A 21,524-nucleotide genomic window follows, 5' to 3' on the forward strand; every position below is an offset into this window, starting at 1 on the left:
TTGTTCAGAATGAGAAGGCAAAAAAAAAGGACATCTCTAATGTTGTAAGCATGTTGTAAGACTTGTGAAACAGCATCAGTCACTTGTAATTGATTAGATTTATGTACTAGAATTAACATGACATACCCTATGGTTAGAACATAGAACCCTACAGCACGGTACAGCCCTTGATGTTGTGTCAACCCATATGTTCCTTTTTATAAAAAACCCTTCCCTACCCCGTAACCCTCTATTTTTCTTTAATCCATGTGCCGATCTAAGAGTCTCTCAAATGCCTCTAATGTTTCAGCCTCCACCACCATCCTTGGTAAGGCTTTCCAGGCTCCCACAGCATAAAAGAAAACTTTATCCCTGATGTCCCCCCATAAATGTCCCTCCCTTCACTTTGTACTCAAGTCCTCTGGTGTTAGATTGTTAGTGAATGGTTTTGGTTGATCTGTGACCTATCTCTGCATTTCTTCAGGTTGCTGGAGTTCTTTGTAAGTAGCACTATCACAGCCTACCGTGCTGGCCTTTCCTTCACCAATACGTGCTGACTAGCTCTGATTTATCAATGCCTTTCAAAATGATGCCCCTTGGAAAGGATTCCAGCAATTTAAGATAATTAACCTGTAGTTCATTTTTTTTTCTTCTCATTTCAAACAACATAACAACATTAGCTCTCTAACCTCAGGTAAAGATCCTTTAGCAATACAAAATTAAAATCCAGACTTTTAATTTTCATCTCCATAGAGCTTTTTAAATCTTTGCTCAGTATCCTATCCCTATCAAAGTTTTTAACCCCTCAGCAACAGCGGAACCTCCCAGAAAAGTATTGTTATATCCCATCTGTGATGCACGGGTCCCACTTCCTCATTGCTCTAGGAGACTAAGGCCCTCCCTTCTGTACCAACTACATGTTCATCTGCACAATCCTCCTTCTTCTATGGTCACTGCTACACAACTTTGGAAGCAGTCTGGAGGTGATTACTTTTAAGGTTCTTTTTCTTAACTCCTTAAAATAGAACCTGCAAGACTTCCTTTCTTCCAGCCTGTGTCATTAAGCTGATCTGCTCTTCATTGTTTGGACTCAGTGACATTATTGACCCTGGAACCAGGGAGGCAATGCAGCTTCCTGCAATCCCATCAGTGATGTCAGAAATCCCTGTCTGTTCTCTCATGAGAGTATCATTAACAGCTTTCTTTCTCTACCCACCTTCCCCCAGACATCTTAGCATTGGATCTGGCTGTGGACCCCAGAGAAACCTCTCACCCTTCAAATACTCCAGAGATACGTGGCTTTGTGTATGTTTTTCCTTCACTGATTGCAGCCACCCAGTTCTTCTCTACTTGCATTCCTTTCAGTTGTATGGAGACCATTTCTTGAAATCCACAAAGGCAGCTTCACAGTGATGTCAGCAGTTGCTCAAGCTCCAAAACTGGGAGCAACTGATGTCACTTCCTGTTCCTGCTCAGGACATGAGAACCAACCTGGACTTGGGTAAAACAGCTCATGCTTTCCATGGGTCTGATGTACCTGCTTTTGTTGGATGAATTCCCTAGGGCAAAATATTTTCTTTTCTTTATTATTTTTGGATAAGATTGTTGCTGGTAAAGCTGGCATTTATTGCTCTTTACCCTTGCGAAGATTAGAGTTAGGATCAGTATAGCGCCAGTGACTTAAGTTCGAATCCAGCACTGCCTACAAGGCTTTTGTACGTTCTCTCTGTGTCTGCGTGGGTTTCCTCTGGCTGCCCTGGTTTCCTCCCCCTCTCCAAAACTGTGTGGGGTTTGTAGGTTGATTGGTGTATTTCGGTTTCATAGGCTCGTGGGCCAGAAGGCCCTGCTACCGTGCTGTAACTCTGGAGAAAAAAAGATGGTGGCCACTCGCTACCTTGAACTGCTGCAGACGTTTGGGTGAAGGAACTCCAGTCATGCTGCTGGGAAAGTAGTTCCAGAATGTTGACGTAGTGACAGTGAAGAGCCGTGCATTAGTTAAATTCTACAGCAGTTGTCATGACTAAACAATTGTCTTTCTCCCAAATCCTTTTCCATTGGGTTGGGGGGTGGGTGCAGGGAATCATTTAATTTCTTTTAAAATCTTTAATTTCTCTTTCTTATGGGGGGGGGGAGGGGAGAGGTGGCATTTTGTTGGTTTAAATTCCAGCAGCATTGTGATTGCAGTAGTGCAAAAAGAAAAAGGAAACATGGAAATTCATGACGGTGAAGTGGAATGATAAACTAAGTATTGGATTAGGCCATGTCTGAGGACAGTGGAACGTGAGCACAACTTAGATAACAAAGGCACTCCAGAAGCTGCTTTGGGAACCAATACAACCAAAAAATTAATACCTGGTGTGGTATTTCAGGTTCTGTGATAAGTAAAATATCCTTTTCTACATGTGGATGAATCCAATGGGTGGGATATTTCCTATGTTGTACTTTAAAGTGCAGATATAACATCCACAATATGTGAAATTTGGCTTTATGGGATGTGAACATTGTGTGAACATCATATTATACTTAGCAAAGCTATATGGGATACTGTAGTGTACCTGTCAACTTTTTATTTGTAAGTCGGGGTCAGTGGGCAGAGATCAGGGCAATGGGATCAACATGGGAACTGACACATGGCTGTGGGCAGAGAATGGGTCAATGGGATGTGTGGACACCGACATAAGTCTGTGGGGAGAGAGCGGGGCAGTGGGATCAGTGTGGGGACCGACAAGGGGCTGTGGGGAGAGATCGGGGCAGTGAGATCTGTGAGGGGACCAACACAGAGCTGTGAGGAGAGAGCAGGGGCAGTGGGATCAGTGTGAAGACTGACACAGGGCTGTGGGCAGAGATCAGGGCATTGAGATCTGTGTGGGGACCGACCCAGGGCTGTGGGTAGAGAGCGGGGCAGTGAGATCAGTGTGGGGACCAACACAAGGCTGTGGGGAGAGAGTGGGGCAGTGGGATCAATGTGGGGACCAACACGGGCTGTGGGGAGAGAGTGGGATCAATGTGGGCACCAACATGGGGCTGCGGGCAGAGAGCAGGGCTGTGGGATTAATTGGGACTGATACAGGGCTGTAGGGTGAGAGTGGAGTAGTCAGATCAGTGTGGTTATACCGTATACAATTTCCAATAGCTAGTGTGACAGTATTTAGAGGTGGTTTGGGAGGAATTGTTAGAGCAGCTTGCACAGACACATTTTAAAACACAGAATTTTTGCAGGACTTTTGCAGAGGAGCAACAAAGTTTCAACTTGCAGCTTGCATGGGAGAGCATATGATTTGCAGGCAGAGACAGAACAGCTTTGTTCTCAGAGAGGGAGGGAGTGAAAAAGAAAGAATCACTGAAATCAGTTGCAGAGGGACAAGCTGGCAAACTTTGGAAGGCTGCCTGGTCAAAGGAGAAGACTCATGGTCTGAAAGGTGACCTGAAAGAAAGAGGATCATCTGTAGAACCTTGAAGGGGGCAAATTTCATCAGCAAGACTGAGAAGGAATCAGTTGCGGATGTCCTGGAAAAGGAATCTCTCTCTGAGAACCAGCAAGAACCCTCCTGAGTGGTAACCATTTGCCTGTTTAGCACCAAAGACTGGTGAACTTTGTTAATGCTAGCTTCTGTGCACAGAACAAGAATTGTCTGCAACCAGTGAGATTGGTCTGTGAGCCAAATAACTTTTCTAATCTTAAATATACATTACACACACCTGTGCTTAGTATTAGAGGAGGGGGGGGGGGGATTAAGTGGGTTAGGTAGGTTAAGTAAGTAGGTTAAGTAATAAGTTAAAGTTTAATTGTGTTTTCTTGTTCAAATATAATTAAAAATTACTTTTGTTTAAATAACCCTGTGTGAAACAGAAGTACCTTCACAGAATTTGCTCGAGACAAAAATTGAGAACAAAGAACTTTTATTATACTATTACAACAATGCAAAGTTGGGTGCTTCCCCTTACCCTGGGAATACACACAGATACTGAGGCTGACCCAACTTTTATACATTTCATTTCAGTACAGAGATACCTTCCCCCTAACATTCTACTGCCTCCTGGATTGGTTTAGCATTAGGTAATTCTGCCCACGTGGATTCTAACTTCTTATCAGTTTATGTGCCTTCCTGCAAACTTGTTAGCCAGGAAATATCATGTCTTTGTTCTTTACTCATTAATCAATCCCCAAGACTTGCTAAAGCTATCTACTTGCTATCCTGTTTTGAAGATCCTTATTTTATTATACTTTTATAACCCTTCCTCCCATTCCAGCATCCCTTCACCCTGACTTAACCCATAATACTTCATTTCTAATGAGCACTTGCTTGACTCCTCACATTCCAGCATCCCTTCACCTTAAGTTAACCCATAATACTTCATTTTTAATTAGCACTTGCTTGACTCCTCACATTCCAGTATCCCTTACAATCCACCCTTTTTCTTTAGCTACGCTTAGTAAATCCCCATTCGGTAGTGTTCTGTTAAGCTTGGTCCCTTTCCCAGCGAGTGAGTAAATGAACTGCGGCCTCAGCATCATCAGACGGAGTTTGGGAAGCATACATCATTTGGGTTGTAGTGACCTGCCGAAGGGCCCGTTGAATTAAACACTGCACACAAGTCTTTAGGCAGGGGAGCACCATAATGGCCAGAATAGCGAGTCCAGCTGCTATAAGGGCTATGGGTATCAGACTCCAGTTACCAATAAAAAGTCTAGTTCATCCCACACCGCACCAAGGTTGCCCCGTCTGAACCTGGGCATGGAAAGATTTTTGAACTCCTGAAGAAGTGTCTTTAACCACCTGACTGTTGTGAGCATTGTCCTTAACCAGTCTTTCACAAATGCTGCCTTCAGCAGCCAACGAGTAATCGAGAGCCAGGTGGTTTTGTTGAACTGTGGCTCGTATCTGTCGTTTTTCTTCAGCCCCTAAATTCAGGGCCATTGCTATCTGTTCGGTGATGATCTCCAAGGCTGCCTGGAGTCTGATTAAACGATTTAAATGCCAAGCAGCTTTAGTATTCTGGAGCAGCTTACTTTGTTTACAGCTGGAACTCCCCTTACAGTGGTGGTATTTTTTTTAACATTCCGAATGTCTGTGTGACCCAAAGGATGCTTTACAGGAGACCAAGTTGGGGAGGGGTGTTTCTTGTCACTTAACCTGTGAGTTGCAGCTTGTCTGCGAACATTAGCATAAGTATCACTGAGCCTGTGAGTTGCAGCCTGTCTGAACATTAGCATATGTATTAACTCTATCTCTGCCACATGTACAATCCTGACTACCATTCTGTCTGTCTTTGTCCCACCATCTCCTTTGTGCTATCCCTTTAAAACTCCTCTCTTTAATACTTGTAGAGGCCAAAATACAAATCAAATCTACTCCTCTAGAGCCATTCTGTTCCCCTGGTCCATGTTGGGATCCTATATTAACCCATACCCCACTATGACTATACTTTATATCTATGCCCTGTCTACATTCTAAAGGTAAAAAATTGTCACCTCTGCTGCCCCTATTCCAGGAGGACTTAATACATCGTGAGTAATTTAGGGATGTCCTAAAAACGGGGAACCAACAAGTAAACAATACAGTAAATGGTAAAAACAACATTACAGCACTTTTTCCCGGCGTAGTGTAACTTTCAGATCAGAAGGATGAAGGACAACACGCCCGGTGGAGGGTAGATTATCAATGTCTTTAGTCCGTGGATCAGCAGCTTGTTTAATTCGTTGTATTTGTCTGTAATCAAAAGTACACAATAGGGGCCATCCCAGACAGGTTTTAGTTGGTGATCTTGCCATGCTTTTACATATACCCAATTACCAGGTTTAATAGAATGAATAGGACACTCCAGGGGTGGGCAGTAACAGCTGCATGTCTATTTTCTCTGTGAGTGCAGCCTGTTTGGCAGCTGCATCTGCCTGTCCGTTCCCCTGTGATTCTGGACTGTCACCACTTTGATGGCTCCGTACATGAACTACAGCTATTTCCTCAGGTAATGTAAGAGCATCTAGAGATTGGACAATTAAGTTTTCATGGATCAACTTTTGTCCTTTTCCAGTTATCATTCCCCGCTTTTTCCAGATCTCCCCAAAGGTGTGCACTACACCAAAAGCATACTCTGAGTCTGTGTAGATCGTGCCCACCTTGTTCTCTAGACCCTGGAGAGCTCTACAGAGGGCATACAATTCACAAGATTGTGCTGACCAATGACCGGGAAGGTGACCGGCTTCAATCACCACTCCTTCTTTCCCATCCACTACACTATACCCGCTATAGCGAGTGCCATCAATGCAACGAGAAGATCCATTAATAAACCACCTTTCACCCTCCTGTAAAGGCTCATCACATAAATCCTCTCTAATTTTGGTCTGTAAATCTATTACCTCTAAAAAATAGATGCTCTAACTCATTTATGGTATTGTCAGAATTTGGAGAAACCAAGAAAGCTGCTGGATTGTGTTCTTTATTCGTAATCAGGGTCAAATCATCCCTATCCATTAGAATCGCTTCATATTTTAAAATTCTAGAGTCTGTGAGTCACCTTCCAGCACGTTGTAAGAGAATATTGCGGACTGTGTGAGGGGTGTGAACTATCATCGGGGCACCAAACATAATCTTTCGTCCTTCCTCATCTAAAATAGCAGTGGCTGCGATGGCTTGCACACACTCTGGCCAACCACGACAAACAGGGTCTAAAACTTTTGACAGAAAAGCACTGGCTGTCTACAACCTGCCCTCTCTTGTGTTAGTACTCCAGTGGCTACACCTCCTTTCGCATTGGTATATAGGTCAAATGGCTTATTTAGGTTGGGTAAAGCCAACACTGGGGCACTAATAAGGCACAGTTTCACCAAGTTAAAATCTTTAATCTCTTCCTCTGTCCAGCCAACAGCTTCGCCCCCTAGAATCGTGAGTTTATCATAGAGAAATCTGACCAGGCTAGAATAATTTTCAATCCAGATTCTACAGTATCCCACTAAACCAAGGAATTTCCTAAGTTCTTGGGCATTCTTGGGAGGGGGGATCTGTAGAATACCACGTATCCTCTCTGGACTTATTTTCCTAGTTCCCTGACTTACCAGATGACCTAAGTATTTAACTTCTGATTGAACAAATTGTAATTTGGATTCGCCCACCCTGAGACCCTTATTCTCCAGAAAATTCAAAAGTTCAACAGTATACTGTTTAGCTAATTCATACGTTTTTCCCGTAATTAACAAATCATCAACATATTGTATCAACTGACAATTCTCTCTCCGAGGAGCCTCATCTAGTATTTGTTCTAAGACCTGACCGAATAAATTTGGTGATTCTGTAAAGCCCTGGGGAAGGTCCGTCCACCGATATTGATTCTTGCGTCCAGTAAAAGGATTTTCCCATTCAAAGGCAAACATGCCTCTGCTCTCTGTTGCTAACAGACAGGTCTAGAAAGCATCTTTGAGGTCAATCACACTAAACCATTTACTATGTGGATCGATTTTACCTATTATTGTATAGGGATTAGGTACAACCGGGTGACGGGTGAGAATAATTTTGTTCAGCTCCCTCAAGTCCTGCACTAATCGATAGGTACCGTCTGGTTTTTGGACAGGTAAAATTGGGGTATTAAAAGGTGACATACAAGGTTCGAGTATACCATCTTTCACCAACTGGTCAATTACTGGCTGCAGCCCCTTTCGGCCAGCCATAGGAATTGGATACTGTTTTTGTTTAATTACTTGTTCAGAATCTTTTAAAGTAACTTAACTAACAGGGGAGGAATATCTAACACTTCTCTATTGCCTCTTTCTGCCCATACTCCAGGATTTATTAGTTCTCGATCTTCCTCGCTTAATACATACAATTGAACCCTGATACTTGATTCCTGTGGTCTGGTGCCGATATCCAATTGGTCCTGTAAATCTCATCCTAACAAACAAACTCCAGCTTGGGGAACTAGTAAAATATCCTTTGTTATTATCTTTTCTCCCATTTGTATTCTCTTCCTCCTACTCCCGAAATCATCGCTGTCCCCTCTATCTTAACACCCTCGGGTGGTTGTAAAATACTAGACCGGGCTGCCCCAGAATCTACTAAAAAGGTCATCTTGTCACTGTGGGGTCCTATGCTTAAATTTACCAATGGTTCTCTGTGCAGCCCCACGGTGTGTATTGACTGAGAACCGTGACCCCCCCTATTCATAATCTGCTTCCATCTGTCTGACTCTGGCTTTACCCTACCCTTAATTTAGTCTATGTGTCGTCTGAGTCCAGTGTGTTCGTTAAATGAAGTGATAGGAGAATCAGTTTATTACACAGCATAAGAATAAAGCTTAACAGAGCTCTGGTTCAGTCATTAGTTCATAGGTCACCTGCACAGTGAGCTATTCCCCAAGACTGACCTCTACTGTCCAGTCTCTACAGTTTATATAGCTCAACCTTATCATACAGAACAAAAGTTGGCTTCCTTTGCTAGATTTCTTGTATAAGATTTATCACAAGTAATTTCCTGCTCTGCAGTTATCTGGGGTGTAGAGCTCCCATCTTTTTTTAATCCTCAAGGTCAGAATATTCTGTTGTTTTGATCAGAAATCAATTCATACCTCAGATATTTCTAATTATTTCTTTGTTCTCATCTGGCCATATTCTTCTGTTCTACTAAACATCTCCTTCTGTCTTAGCTTCTTACTGATTCCATTCTCTTTGTTTCTGACAGTCTCTGTCAGATTCTTTTTGTTTGTGCTAATCAACACCTCCTTTTGCCTTAACCTTCCTACTAAATTGTTTCATACATATCCTCTCTTTTGTATTTTGGGAGCAGGCAATTCTAAACCTACTGTAATCAGCCAACTTAGCTACATACTGTGGCTGCCCCTTACTTACATTACTCTTTCCCTTCACCATGAGGTAAATATTAAATTGTTACATAGTACTGGATTCATGTATACAAACTGAATAGTACATAAGCATATATTCTACATATTTTCTATGATTTATTGGCCCCTATATTCCAACACCATCGGCTGCACCATTTCATCAGATGCAAGGATCGACAATGAGATAGACAACAGACTCGCCAAGGCAAATAGCGCCTTTGGAAGACTACACAAAAGAGTCTGGAAAAACAACCAACTGAAAAACCTCACAAAGATAAGCGTATACAGAGCCGTTGTCATACCCACACTCCTGTTCGGCTCCGAATCATGGGTCCTCTACCGGCACCACCTACGGCTCCTAGAACGCTTCCACCAGCGTTGTCTCCGCTCCATCCTCAACATCCATTGGAGCGCTTACACCCCTAACGTCGAAGTACTCGAGATGGCAGAGGTCGACAGCATCGAGTCCACGCTGCTGAAGATCCAGCTGCGCTGGATGGGTCACGTCTCCAGAATGGAGGACCATCGCCTTCCCAAGATCGTGTTATATGGCGAGCTCTCCACTGGCCACCGTGACAGAGGTGCACCAAAGAAAAGGTACAAGGACTGCCTAAAGAAATCTCTTGGTGCCTGCCACATTGACCACCGCCAGTGGGCTGATAACGCCTCAAACCGTGCATCTTGGCGCCTCACAGTTTGGCGGGCAGCAACCTCCTTTGAAGAAGACCGCAGAGCCCACCTCACTGACAAAAGGCAAAGGAGGAAAAACCCAACACCCAACCCCAACCAACCAATTTTCCCTTGCAACCGCTGCAATCGTGTCTGCCTGTCCCGCATCGGACTTGTCAGCCACAAACGAGCCTGCAGCTGACGTGGACTTTTTACCCCCTCCATAAATCTTCGTCCGCGAAGCCAAGCCAAAGATATTCCAACACATCAGTGCGTAAGATCGCGTCTCCCTGGCTTGCATTGGGCATTCTCTCTTAAAATGTCCCTCCTTTTTACAATGGTAGCAAACTAATGCTCCTGTTTCCCAATTCCTACCGGGATTACCACGAGGTCCCGGGAATGGTCGTCGTCCCCGGAATTCCCCTCGACCCTTGCCCCTGCTCTGGTCTCTACTCTCCCACTCCCGGAGCTCCTCCTAATGTCCAGGAGCTGGCACACAGCCCCTACCCTTTCCTTGCTGTCCTCAACGACTTCCTTGACTGCCTGCATCAAAATCTTAGCCTTTCCTTTCTGTTTATTGGGCATTCTCTCTTAAAATTACGCACCTCTGTACTAGTCAGGGGCACATTTACGAAACTGAGACCCCCCCTCCCATGGGAACTTCCCGTAAAGGTCTCATCCAGTTAATTTCTGGCTTATCCTCTCCTTTATAATGTCTAGATTCCTGCTCTCTGGGAAATGAATCAAAGGGTTCTGCCCTTTCTTCCTGGAGGGTCTCACATTGCTCTGAATTAAAGTCGCCTCTCTCTCTTGTCAATAGAGGTGGTAATCGATTACTTTGTGAAGGGTCATCATACCACCCCTACTTTCTTCTCCTTTCTTTAGCTGTGGGGAAGGAGGGGAAGGTGCAGAAGGGTAAAGCATAGGAGGGGGGGAAAGATAGGAGCCGGCATAGGAGGAGCATAAGGTGGAGGAAGGGAATGTAACACATCCCATCCTTGTGTTTCAGGGACAAAAGGTTCCTTATCTTTCTTGTCCTTGCATTCCTTTTCATTCAAAACCAGTTGATCAAACGATCCCCTGAGCCAGCAGGCTGCATTTTCTCTGCTCTCAATATTATCTCTTTGATTTTGATAGAGTCAGATGTTCAATGCCTGACACATCCAGTCCTCATCGGATCCGAACTTTGGCCAATATACCGAATTCCCTTTTATCAGGTTTTTTTTAACCCATTCCAGACAGCAATACCTGACCATGGTCTGTTTGTCTTTCCCACGGGTTTTCCCCGCACCCCAATCAGATAACATTAATCCTAACAGACTTTGCTTAGTTATCTGATTGTCCCGTCCTTCCTTAGGATTATTTCCCTTGCTACTCACACCTCCCATACTAACAGGTAAGTAAAATTCCTCTTATCGGGATCCAGTAGCTATTCCTAGCACGCTTCCTTAACATCCTCCCGTCGTTTGTTCTCAATGCCTCTTCTCGGATATCACTCGCTTCGTCCACTGACAAGTCACCCGCCGTCCGTGAGTCCAGCTGAATCAGCCGGGGTGCACCTACCCTCGTCGTCGGGCACTCTGTCAGTGGAGGGAGTGGGATCCCGGACGAGCCCCCATTTGTGTGAAACAGAAGTACCTTCACAGAATTTGCTCGAGACAAAAATTGAGAACAAAGAACTTTTATTACTATTGCAACAATGCAAAGTTGGGTGCTTCCCCTTACCCTGGGAATACACACAGATACTGAGACTGACCCAACTTTTATACATTTCATTTCAGTACAGAGATACCTTCCCCCTAACATTCTACTGCCTCCTGGATTGGTTTAGCATTAGGTAATTCTGCCCACGTGGATTCTAACTTCTTATCAGTTTATGTGCCTTCCTGCAAACTTATTAGCCAGGAAATATCATGTCTTTGTTCTTTACTCATTAATCAATCCCCAAGACTTGCTAAAGCTATCTACTTGCTATCCTGTTTTGAAGATCCTTATTTTATTATACTTTTATAACCCTTCCTCCCATTCCAGCATCCCTTCACCCTGACGTAACCCATAATACTTCATTTCTAATGAGCTCTTGCTTGACTCCTCTCATTCCAGTATCCCTTACAACCCTATGTTGTGGTGCATATCTAATGCTGTTGGTTTTTGGGGTCCTCTGGACTCCGTAACACTAGCGATTACTTTTTCTAAATTATTGTGGACTTGCTCATGCTAACGGAATAATTATGGAACTGTTGCGAACCGCGCCACTCCATTAACAAACTGGCGTCCGTAGTTGTGGGCCCCCTCAGGGTCAGGAGTTCCCAGTGGCTGGGGGACACAAAGAACTCTGGGAGGCGTGTGACTTCAGAGGTCGGGTGACGGTGATAGCACGCCAACTGTAATTATTTAAACTCTTACAAAGATTCCATAAAACAGTTCTATTAGTTCAGCTCACAGACAACTTCTGTTGTGTTTTATTCACTGCACTTGTGGTGAGATGTATATACTGCTGCTGCTCTGTGTATAAGTGGCTGGCCCGCCCACTGATGGCTCGACCCCATGTAACCCCTCCCCCTGTGACCTGGCCATAAAGGTCGTCCTCCCTGCCCCCTTCCTTTCCTTCGAGCACATGGAGTTGGGCCAGCCGAAATCTAATGTGTATTAAAGCCTATTGTTCCTCACTCAGGCTTTGGAGTCATTGATAATACGGATCAGCACTACTTGCTACATTGGTGAACCCGACGGTCCAAATGACATTTTGGACTTCACTATAGATGTGCAGAGTGCTGTTGTGCTTAACCTTCCAGTATTTTGGACCTCTCAGCCATAGGCCTGGTTCGAGCAGGCCAGGGCCCAGTCCCATCTTCGCCAAGTCACCGCTGACACAACCTAGTGCTGCTATGTCATTGCATCATTGGACCAAGACACTGTGGGGAGATTGTCCATTTCTTACGCCAGCCTCCAGATGACGACAACAATGAAGCCATCAAAGTCCTGCTCATAAATATTTTCGGCCTATCCCAACGCAACAGGGCAGCGTGACTTCTCTATATGGACAGCCTGGGCAACCACCCTCCTTCCGAACTAATGAACAAGATGCAGTTGCTCCTGGATGGACACGAGGCCTGGCTGTTTCTCAAGCAACTTTTTTTTTGAGCAAATGCCAGAAGACATTCGTTTGCTGCTTGCAGATGAAGACTTTAACGACCCCCATTGCTTAGCAGCCTGATGAATTGTGGCATGCTAAGAAACATGGAAGACTTTCAGTTGGGCTCGTAGTGGTGCCTCGGCAAAGGGCATGAACCCTGCCCCCTCTCAATAGGAGTACGGCGTCAGACTTGACCAGATGCAGCGCAGACAGAGAGCAGTGGAGCTACTACCATCAGAGATGGGAGCTGAGCCCACCCCTGCCATCTTCCCGCATGCATCTGGGAAATGCCAAGGCCGGTTGTCAGTAGTGGCTGTGACCACTGGCCACAAGAACAACTTTTTTTTCCTCTGGGATTGACATTCAGGCCATCGGTTCTTAGTCAACACTGGACTGGAAGTTAGCATGTTTCCCTCCTCCAGCCCAGACGCATGTTCAGGAAAGAAGGGCCCTCTTCTCATGACCACCAACAAGAGCAGCATCCAGACATACAGGTAACAGACAATTCCACTCAATTTTGGCTCATCATGGTTCAGCTTGTCCTTCACCTTTGCTGATGTATTACAGCCACTCCTGGAGCTGATTTTTTCCGGGGACACTGCAGTGGACTGGAATTCACTGTCTATGGGTAGATTAAATGACAACCCCCTTCTCTTGGTTCTGCCCCCATCGGTCCCGATGTAAACCCTGTTTTCCCGCCTTATCTCCAATTTACCTGAAGACCATTGTAGATACCGGCTGTTAATTGTAAGCTAATAAATACATGTTTGTGCTCCACACAAGTCTCTGAGTAGTATCAATCACGTTACAATTTTATTAACTTACTTTTGGAAATGGGATTGAAACTCTATTGAAGCCAGGCATGCTCCAGGTCAACCCGCTATCCCGAGAAGCCCCAGAAAAATTCGCCTACTAGTTGGAGTGCTTCCAGTCTTACCTAACAGCCACCAAAGAAGTCTTCCACTCCGACTGCCTCCGGAGATTGGCCCTCCTCTCCTGAGATGGTCCCAAGGGATATGCAGTCATCAGGGACTGCGCTACGTACAAGATGGCCATCGAAGGCCTCAGGACGACTCTCTCAATGTTGGCAAGAATCGGGTGACTCGTTGGACGATTAGGTTCTGGAACTGTGGACACTGATGAGGAAGTGCCACTACGAAGCGGTCTCAGCCCAGATGAGAGAAGAAGAGCAAGTCCAAGATACACTCGTGGCTGGAGTGAGATTGTGGTACGTGAGGCAGCGACTATTAGAGTTGGGGAAGAAGGACCTTGCCAGTACCCTCGATCTGGCGAAATCTCTTGAACAGGTCCAATTGGGAGCAGACGACCTCTCCAATGAAAGCGGTGCCATCTTGAAAGACCAGGCCTAAGGAGTGCAGCTGTCCCCGGTACCGACTACTGCGGCCACATCCAACCAGGGATGCTACTTCTGTGGCCAAACACCCCTGCGCCAGATGCCATGCATTCCGTGTGTTCAGGATGTGGTAAGAAGGGACACTGGGCCAAAGTCTGTTGGGCCAAGGGGAACCCCGGGAAGGCGACCGCTTGCACGGCCCCCGAATCGTTGTATGCCCTGTGCTCAAGCCCAGAAATGCGGGTCCATGCTGCTCACCACCTCCACCTTGTTGCAGGTTTCCTCATGGCAGAAATCACTACCGGAAGTGAGCCATTGAGGAAAACCAGAAGCGAAGCAATGGCGGGAATGGTGGACATCTTGCCGCTCCTCGTGGTCGACACCATCTTCCCAGCCCTCAGATCAAGACGATGTTGATAGGGAGAGCAATGCAGCTTCCAGACCAGGCAGACTCCAGGCAGGACAAACCATCCTCAACTAGGCAAAACCCCACCAGCTGAACAACTCAACGATGGAGGTGAGGGTAAACTTCTACCAGTGCATCAACTATGAGCAGCAGTCAGTCTCTGCTCTGATTTTACCTGGTGCTATTGTGTCATACAGTAGGGAAATGGACCCTTTGGCCATGCAGACAATCAAGTTTTTAGTCTTCCAACATGCCTATCGACTCCCTTTAGATTTCCATCCCTTACTTACTAGTAGTAATTTACAGTGCTCAATTAACCCGACAACCTGAATGTCTTTAGAAGATATGAAGAAATTAAAGCAAATCCCCACAGCTACAGGGAAAGTGTGCAGTGTCATGATAGGTCAGCATTGAAACTCGGTGGCTCAAGCAGTGAGGGAACAATTTAAAAAGAAATGTAGACATACAGCATGGTAACAGGCCATTGTGGCCCACAAGTCCATGGTGCCCACTTTACACCCCATTAACCTACACCCCCAGTACATTTTGAACGGTGGGAGGAAACCGGAGCACCCAGAGAAAACCCATGCAGACACAGGGAGAATGTACAACTCCTTACAGACAGTGTTGGATTCGAACCCTGGTCCACTCCCTGGCTCTGGCGCTGTAAAGGCATTGCGCTAACTGCTACACCAATCGTGCCGCCCAGCTGGACCTCTGCACTCAACTAAACCTGGTTAGTGAACCTTAGTTTGTGTTGCTATTTTTTTAATTACCTCACTGTACCTATAAAAGATGTTACAAGCTCTTTGCTCAGGGAGTGGATTCCTGACACCAATTTCAACAATGCCTCAAACTGGGACAAAGGGAAAATACCTTGTAAAAATGACAGAATCCTATTTCAGAAAGATAAGGTACGTAAGAATACAATTATTTTATTTACCTTTTTATTTTATATTTGGAGAGAATCAAACAAACTTTATTTTTTTTGAACAGCGGTTGTCAGTTTTTGTGGAAGCGCCACTTGATTTGATGGAACTGGTAAGCATAGTTTTGTGTTTTTGCCAGAGTGTTTTGTAAAGGGACAAGTTAAATTTAGATACATGTTTCAGCACTGAATCAGCAACAACATTTCAATAACAAACTGTTGGAAGAATCCAGTAAATCCGGTAGCCACCATGGAGGGACCATCAACATCCCTCCATGGATGCTGCTCAACCCATTGAGTTCCTCCAGCCATTAGATTTTTACTCCAAATTGCAGCATCTGCAGCCTTTTGTGTCTGTATTTCAATGGTTTAAAGTGTGATGTAGATTATTTAACTTTGTGCCCACGTGCCAAAATTGTGTATTTGCAGAGATAAGTGTGTACAGGGCAGGGGTGGGTGTGGAAGGAGAGAAAAGAAATTCCATTCACTTTCTGTTGATTAATGTTCCTTTTGTGTGAATCTCAATGGAACTTCCATGGTTATTCCAATAGTATTTCAATGAATGACTTTGCCCATCCTAAAACTGTTAAACGCAATTGACTGGATGTATAAAGCTTGTGGTTCATTAAGAAAGAGCATGTCAGATTGCAGTATTAACTTGTGCGTAATTTCCAAAAAAATTAAAATTGTTAATGTTGCATATCAAAGTTTGCTGATGTTACAGAGTGGATGAAAAAGCGAGTTGTGTGGAGGGTACAAAGTGTCTGTAAAGTGATATAGGGAGGGTAATAGGCAAGAAGGTGGCAGAGGATATCATGTGGCGCAACCAGTAGTTATGCATCTTGAAGAAAGAAATAAAAGGTCATGCCCTTTTAAGTGAGATGTAGAAATAAGTACAGTACTGACATGGATAACAATTAAAAGCAAATGACATTTCAGACTTTTTTGCAATTGGATTACAGTTAAAAAAAAAATGGCCATCTTTCTGAGATTTTGTAGAGATTTGGAGACACCTCATTTGCTATCAGTACCTATGGGGGGTGGGGCGAGGGGGGTTGTTCTATCGTTGATGGAATTTAGAATGGTGATCAAGCTGCACATTCACCCATCATCAATCACCCTTGGAATCTTAAGTCAGCAAATTCACCTGTGTTGCTCGATTGTATCTGATATTCATTTCAAGAGAAATAGGATATGAGCAGGGATGTGATTTTGAGGTTTTATAAGGCACAGGTGAGATCTCACATGGAGTATTGTGAACAGTTTTGGGCTCCTCATTTAAGAAAGGATGTACTGAAATTAAAGATGGTTCATAGAAGGTTCACAAGAATAATTCCATGAATGAAAGGATTATCCATATAAGGAGCGTTTGGCAGTTCTTCACCTGTACTCGTTGGAATTGAGGAGAATGAGGGGGGATCTCATTGAAACATTTAGAATGTTGAAAGGCATGGACAGAGTAGATGTAGAAAGATTATTTCCTATGGTGGGAGAGTCCAGGACAACAGGGCACAATTTCAGCATTGAAGGGCCCCACTTAGAACTGAGTTGCAGAGGAATTTCTTGAGCTAAATAGTGGTAACTCTGTGGATTTGTTGCCATAGGTGGTTGTGGACCCCAATCATTGGGTGTATTTAAGACAGAGATTGATATGTTCTTGATTAGCCAGGGCATCAAAGGTTATGGGGAGAAGGCCGGGCTGTGGGGCTGAGTGGGAAAATGGATCAGCTCCTGATTAAATGGCAGGTAGACTCGATGGGCTGAATTTCTTCTCATATGTCTTATGATTGTCTGGAACTGGAGGATAAGACTCAGAGAAGACCATTGAAGGTTGTGGTGAGGAGTAATTTCTTTATTCAAAGGGTTGTAGCCATGGTTTTCTATCTCAGAGGACTGTGGTGGCAGGATCTGTAAGGCATGCAAGATTGAGATAACAATGTGTACTTTGAAGAGGATTAATAACTATTCGTCAGTCGATCCCATTTTAATTTTATTTTACTTTCACCTGCCCATATCTAGTTTCTTTGAAATACTTTGAGTTTTTATGGTTTTCTCTCATTATGCAGTAATTCAGTCCTACTATTCATCAAACGCCTCAGCCTAAACTAGCTTCTGACCCTACCTCATGTCTGGTCTATCATAAAGACAAACTCTACTCCACCTGGGTGAATGAGCAGGAGCAGATCATTTCTTGAGTCTCTACCACCATCCAGTCAAATCAAGGGGTCTCAGACTTATTAAGTTATGATGCCATACAGATGCCCTGGTCTGGAATATGAAAGTACCTTGTTACAATATAAACAGTTTTATGGGATGGACAGGGACACACTCACACAGATAACACATACTGGAAACTGCTTGTTTGGATCAGGAACAGTCATAAAAGTAGAGCTGACTTCCAGAGAAATACTGAAAAAAATGAATGTTTGAAATTAACTTTTCAGAACCATGCATGAACTGTAATTAGTTTGGGATCACACCCACACACCCACCATAGTGGGGTTGTTTCGAGTTATGTCAGAAATGTTATATTATTAATAAAAGTTATTGTTTTGAAGATACCATTTTTTTTTCTGAATTTCTATTGCTGCTGGATTAGGTCATAACAACCTCATCTGTGTACTTGTTGTTTTCCTAAGGCTGAGACTAATTCAAAGATGATAGTAATTTTTAAAAAAATGCTCTGTTCTTCCAGGAATTAATAACATTGAATAAGCCCTTAACATTTCTACAAATGAGTCAAGTAACAAGCACTGGTCAGTGAGTTGGCTGAATAATAGAGCAACAATCAAATTAAACCTTTCAATCTGATTTGTAGATGTCTTTTTCAGCACATGCCTCTTGATGGGGAGTTCATTCTCGGTCACAATGCTGGATTTACTCCAAGTGATGGTCAGAGTGAACCAGGATGTGAAAGAGGTATACCATCAGTGATTCATTTTTAATCAGGATGAAAAACCAGTCTGTTTTTTTCAATGGTATTTCAAGTATCTACCTACCTCCTCAAAAACACATTTTATATTGTGATCAATATCTGAAATCTCTTGATTCTTATCAAGGTACTCATTGCCCTCAGGCAGCCATACCATTCTGGGACTATAGAACCATAGAACATTGGAGCACTGAAAATAGGTCCTCTGGCCCTTCTAGTCTGTACCAAACTATTATTCTGCTCAGTCCCACTGACCTGCACCCAGTCCATAGCCCTCCATATCATTTCCATCCATGACCCTGTCCAAATTTTTCTTAAATGCTGAAATTGAGCCTACATTCACCACTTAAGCTGACAGTTCATTCCACAAGCACACTCCTCTCTGAGTGAAGTTCCCCCGAATGTTTCCCCTAAACTTTTCCCCTTTCACTCTTAACCCATGTCCTCTGGTTTGTATCTCACCTCTTTGGCTGGGCTTCGTGGACGAAGATTTATGGAGGGGTATGTTCACGTCTGCTGCAGGCTCGCTGGTGACTGACAAGTCCGATGTGGGACAGGCAGGCACGGTTGCAGCGGTTGCAAGGGAAAATTGGTTGGTTGGGGTTGGGTGTTGGGTTTTTCCTCCTTTGTCTTTTGTCAGTGAGGTGGGCTCTGCGGTCTTCTTCAAAGGAGGTTGCTGCCCGCCGAACTGTGAGGTGCCAAGATGCACGGTTGGAGGTGATAACAGCCCACTGGCGGTGGTCTCACCTACCGTCAGTGGAAAAAGCCTATTTGTACTTATTCACTTATTCTATCTACACCCATCATAATTTTGTAGTTCTCTATCAAATCTCCCTCAATTTTCTACACTCCAGGGAATAAAGTCGTAATCTATTTAACCTTTCTCTGTAATTTAGATCCACCAGTCTTGCCAACCTACTCTTCCTCCCTTCCCTATGTCTTTTTTTTAATCTCTTCACCCCCTTCACTCTTCATTCACAGAACCATCCCTCCTCCCCCCATTTGCTGGTGTGCCCTCCCTCCTTTATCCACTTATTACCTACTGCCTGTGTTCCTCCCCCTGACGCCTTCCCCCCATCATTCTGCTCGGGGGCCTGCCTACATTTTGTTATACCTTGATGAAGGGCTCAAGCCTGAACATTGGTTATGTATTTTTTATCTTTGCTACATGAAGTACACTGTTTTACCACCACTGTGTCCGGAGACTTCCATTCTTTACTCTTGAACAAGGAACTGTTCAACAAGGAAATGAACATACTGGTCCTTCTCATTTTTTTAAAACATGGTCACTCTTTCAATCTGTCCATCCCATAGCTATGAAGAGGTGAAGAGCAAATTAGACAGGCTGTGCCTCTTGCCTTTGAATATGGTTACAAATAAGATTGCAGTCCGAGCATCCCTCCTGCCAATATCAACATTGTCCAATTTTTTTCCTTCCTTCATTCTTCTCTTTCCTCCTCTAGCCTTCACTTTTGACATCTTCCAGCTTCCCAATTGGACTTGTGTGAAGTCAATTTCAAAAGGGCCTTGAGATCATTGCAGTTTTAACTAAGTCCTGGTCCTTTTAATGAGACTCCGTTCTCTAAAACCAAGTTGTTTGTCAAAGAAGCTACTAAGTAGGCTTCTGTGAGAAATGGCATGATGTGAGCTCAATGTGGCAGTGAGTCTGTACTTAACTTCTCATTAAAACACCCAGCACCAGTGGGTTCTGCCTTTTGATACATTTAATGCTGGTCATTGAAGTGTTTAATACTGATTCGCATGTTCACAAAATCAGAGCTATTTAATTTTACTGAATTAAATTCTCTTACCAGAATGAGCCCAACAGATAAATATATTAAATATATTAAGTTTGAAGTACTAAAAGGGCCACTATTTTTTTCCAATTACAGGTGGGGATATCACTTTCAAAGACCCTGATCAGTATAAATGGTATAATCCCAAATATTGGAAGACATCTTTGTCAAAAGTTGAGCTGAAAAAAGACAAATACACATTTACTTTGGATGAAGAAAGCGTGCCTTGCCAATATGATGATGTTAGTTTTCCACCTGGAACATCTTTCCATGTGGATTTGGGCAGTGATGCACAGAACATTAATGTAAAAACCGTTTCCTTAATGAATAGGGTAAGTGCTTTTCTTCTTTGAATGTCCACTCATGTCATCTGCACAGGTCAATTTAGAGCAGGAGGCCATGATTTTGAGAACAGGTGTAAGAAAGCAAAATGACGGATTTGGTCAGGTAATTTGCCAAAGGTCTGGAGTCCAGTGCAGCCACTGAAAATATATCTCAGGGAAAGAAAAGAAAATGCTGGAAATACTTTGTGGGTCACACGTGGAAAAAAAATAGAGGTAATGTTGCAATTCAACAAAATTTGGGGGTCACAAGAGGGCACGATTATCAGGCAGAAGGTTTAGAGGGGGGATTTTATCACAGAATTTGAATATTGGAACACACTAACTAGGAGGAGGTGGAGATGTCAGAATCAAAATTTATTGTCGTGAACAGGTCACAAAATCTGTTGTTTTGCGGCGGCATCACCGTGCAAACATCTGTTTGAACCTCCTTACAAAAATAAATAAAAAATGCACGGAAAGTCAAAGTAAGGCAGTGTCTTTGGTTCACAGATCATTCAGGAATTTGATAGTAGCTGGTGGGGGTCCTTAAGGATAGAGGCTGCTTTCTTAAGACACCACCTCTTGTAGTTGTCCTCGATGGAGTGGAGTCTGGTGCCTGTAATGCCACTGAGTTAACAACCCTCTGGAGTTTTATATTGTCCTGAACGTTGGCACCTCCATACCCCAAGTGATTCAACCAGCTCGAATGCTCTCCACAGGACAACTGTAGAAGTATTTGAGAATCTCCGATATCATACAGAATCTCCTGAAACACCTCACATGGTATAGATGCTGGTAAGCCTTCTTTGTGATTGCATTGACATGGAGGCTTCAGGACAGATCCTCAGAGATGTTGGCCAGGAATTTAAAGTTCTTGATCCTCTCCACTACTGAGCCCTGATGAGGACTTTTTTCCTGACTTCACCACTCAGAGCTGCTCTATCTAAGATCAGAGATAGAGATAAGGGCTCACAACATTTAAGAAGTATTAGCTCAGTATAGAACGCTAGAGACCACATGAAATAAAACAAGTTCAGATTGGATAAGTTCACTGGTCAACATGAACCTCATGGGTCATAGGACCTGTTTCTGAGCTTGCTGTATGACACTTCACACTTGAAACTGGTTTCTGAAATTTCTGTCATTGAAGGTGAAATATCACATATCGTTTT

At 43.8% G+C, this 21,524-nt stretch overlaps 1 protein-coding gene across 4 annotated transcripts in view; it reads left to right on the plus strand.

Annotated features, from left to right (window-relative positions):
- The window catches only part of amn (amnion associated transmembrane protein), a 44,869-nt gene that overhangs the window by 397 nt on the left and 22,948 nt on the right, over window positions 1–21,524 (plus strand). For 2 of the 4 annotated variants that reach the window (XM_069915234.1, XM_069915237.1), the window contains exons 2-5: window positions 15,169–15,287; window positions 15,370–15,414; window positions 18,133–18,220; window positions 20,126–20,361. In XM_069915234.1, the coding sequence (XP_069771335.1) occupies window positions 15,169–15,287; window positions 15,370–15,414; window positions 18,133–18,220; window positions 20,126–20,361 (488 nt within the window). The remainder of the gene's footprint in view (window positions 1–15,168; window positions 15,288–15,369; window positions 15,415–18,132; window positions 18,221–20,125; window positions 20,362–21,524) is intronic. The other 2 variants (XM_069915235.1, XM_069915238.1) reach the window with 2 other exon arrangements.

Source organism: Narcine bancroftii, chromosome 2 (assembly GCF_036971445.1).
Source record: "Narcine bancroftii isolate sNarBan1 chromosome 2, sNarBan1.hap1, whole genome shotgun sequence".
NCBI lineage: Eukaryota > Metazoa > Chordata > Chondrichthyes > Torpediniformes > Narcinidae > Narcine > Narcine bancroftii.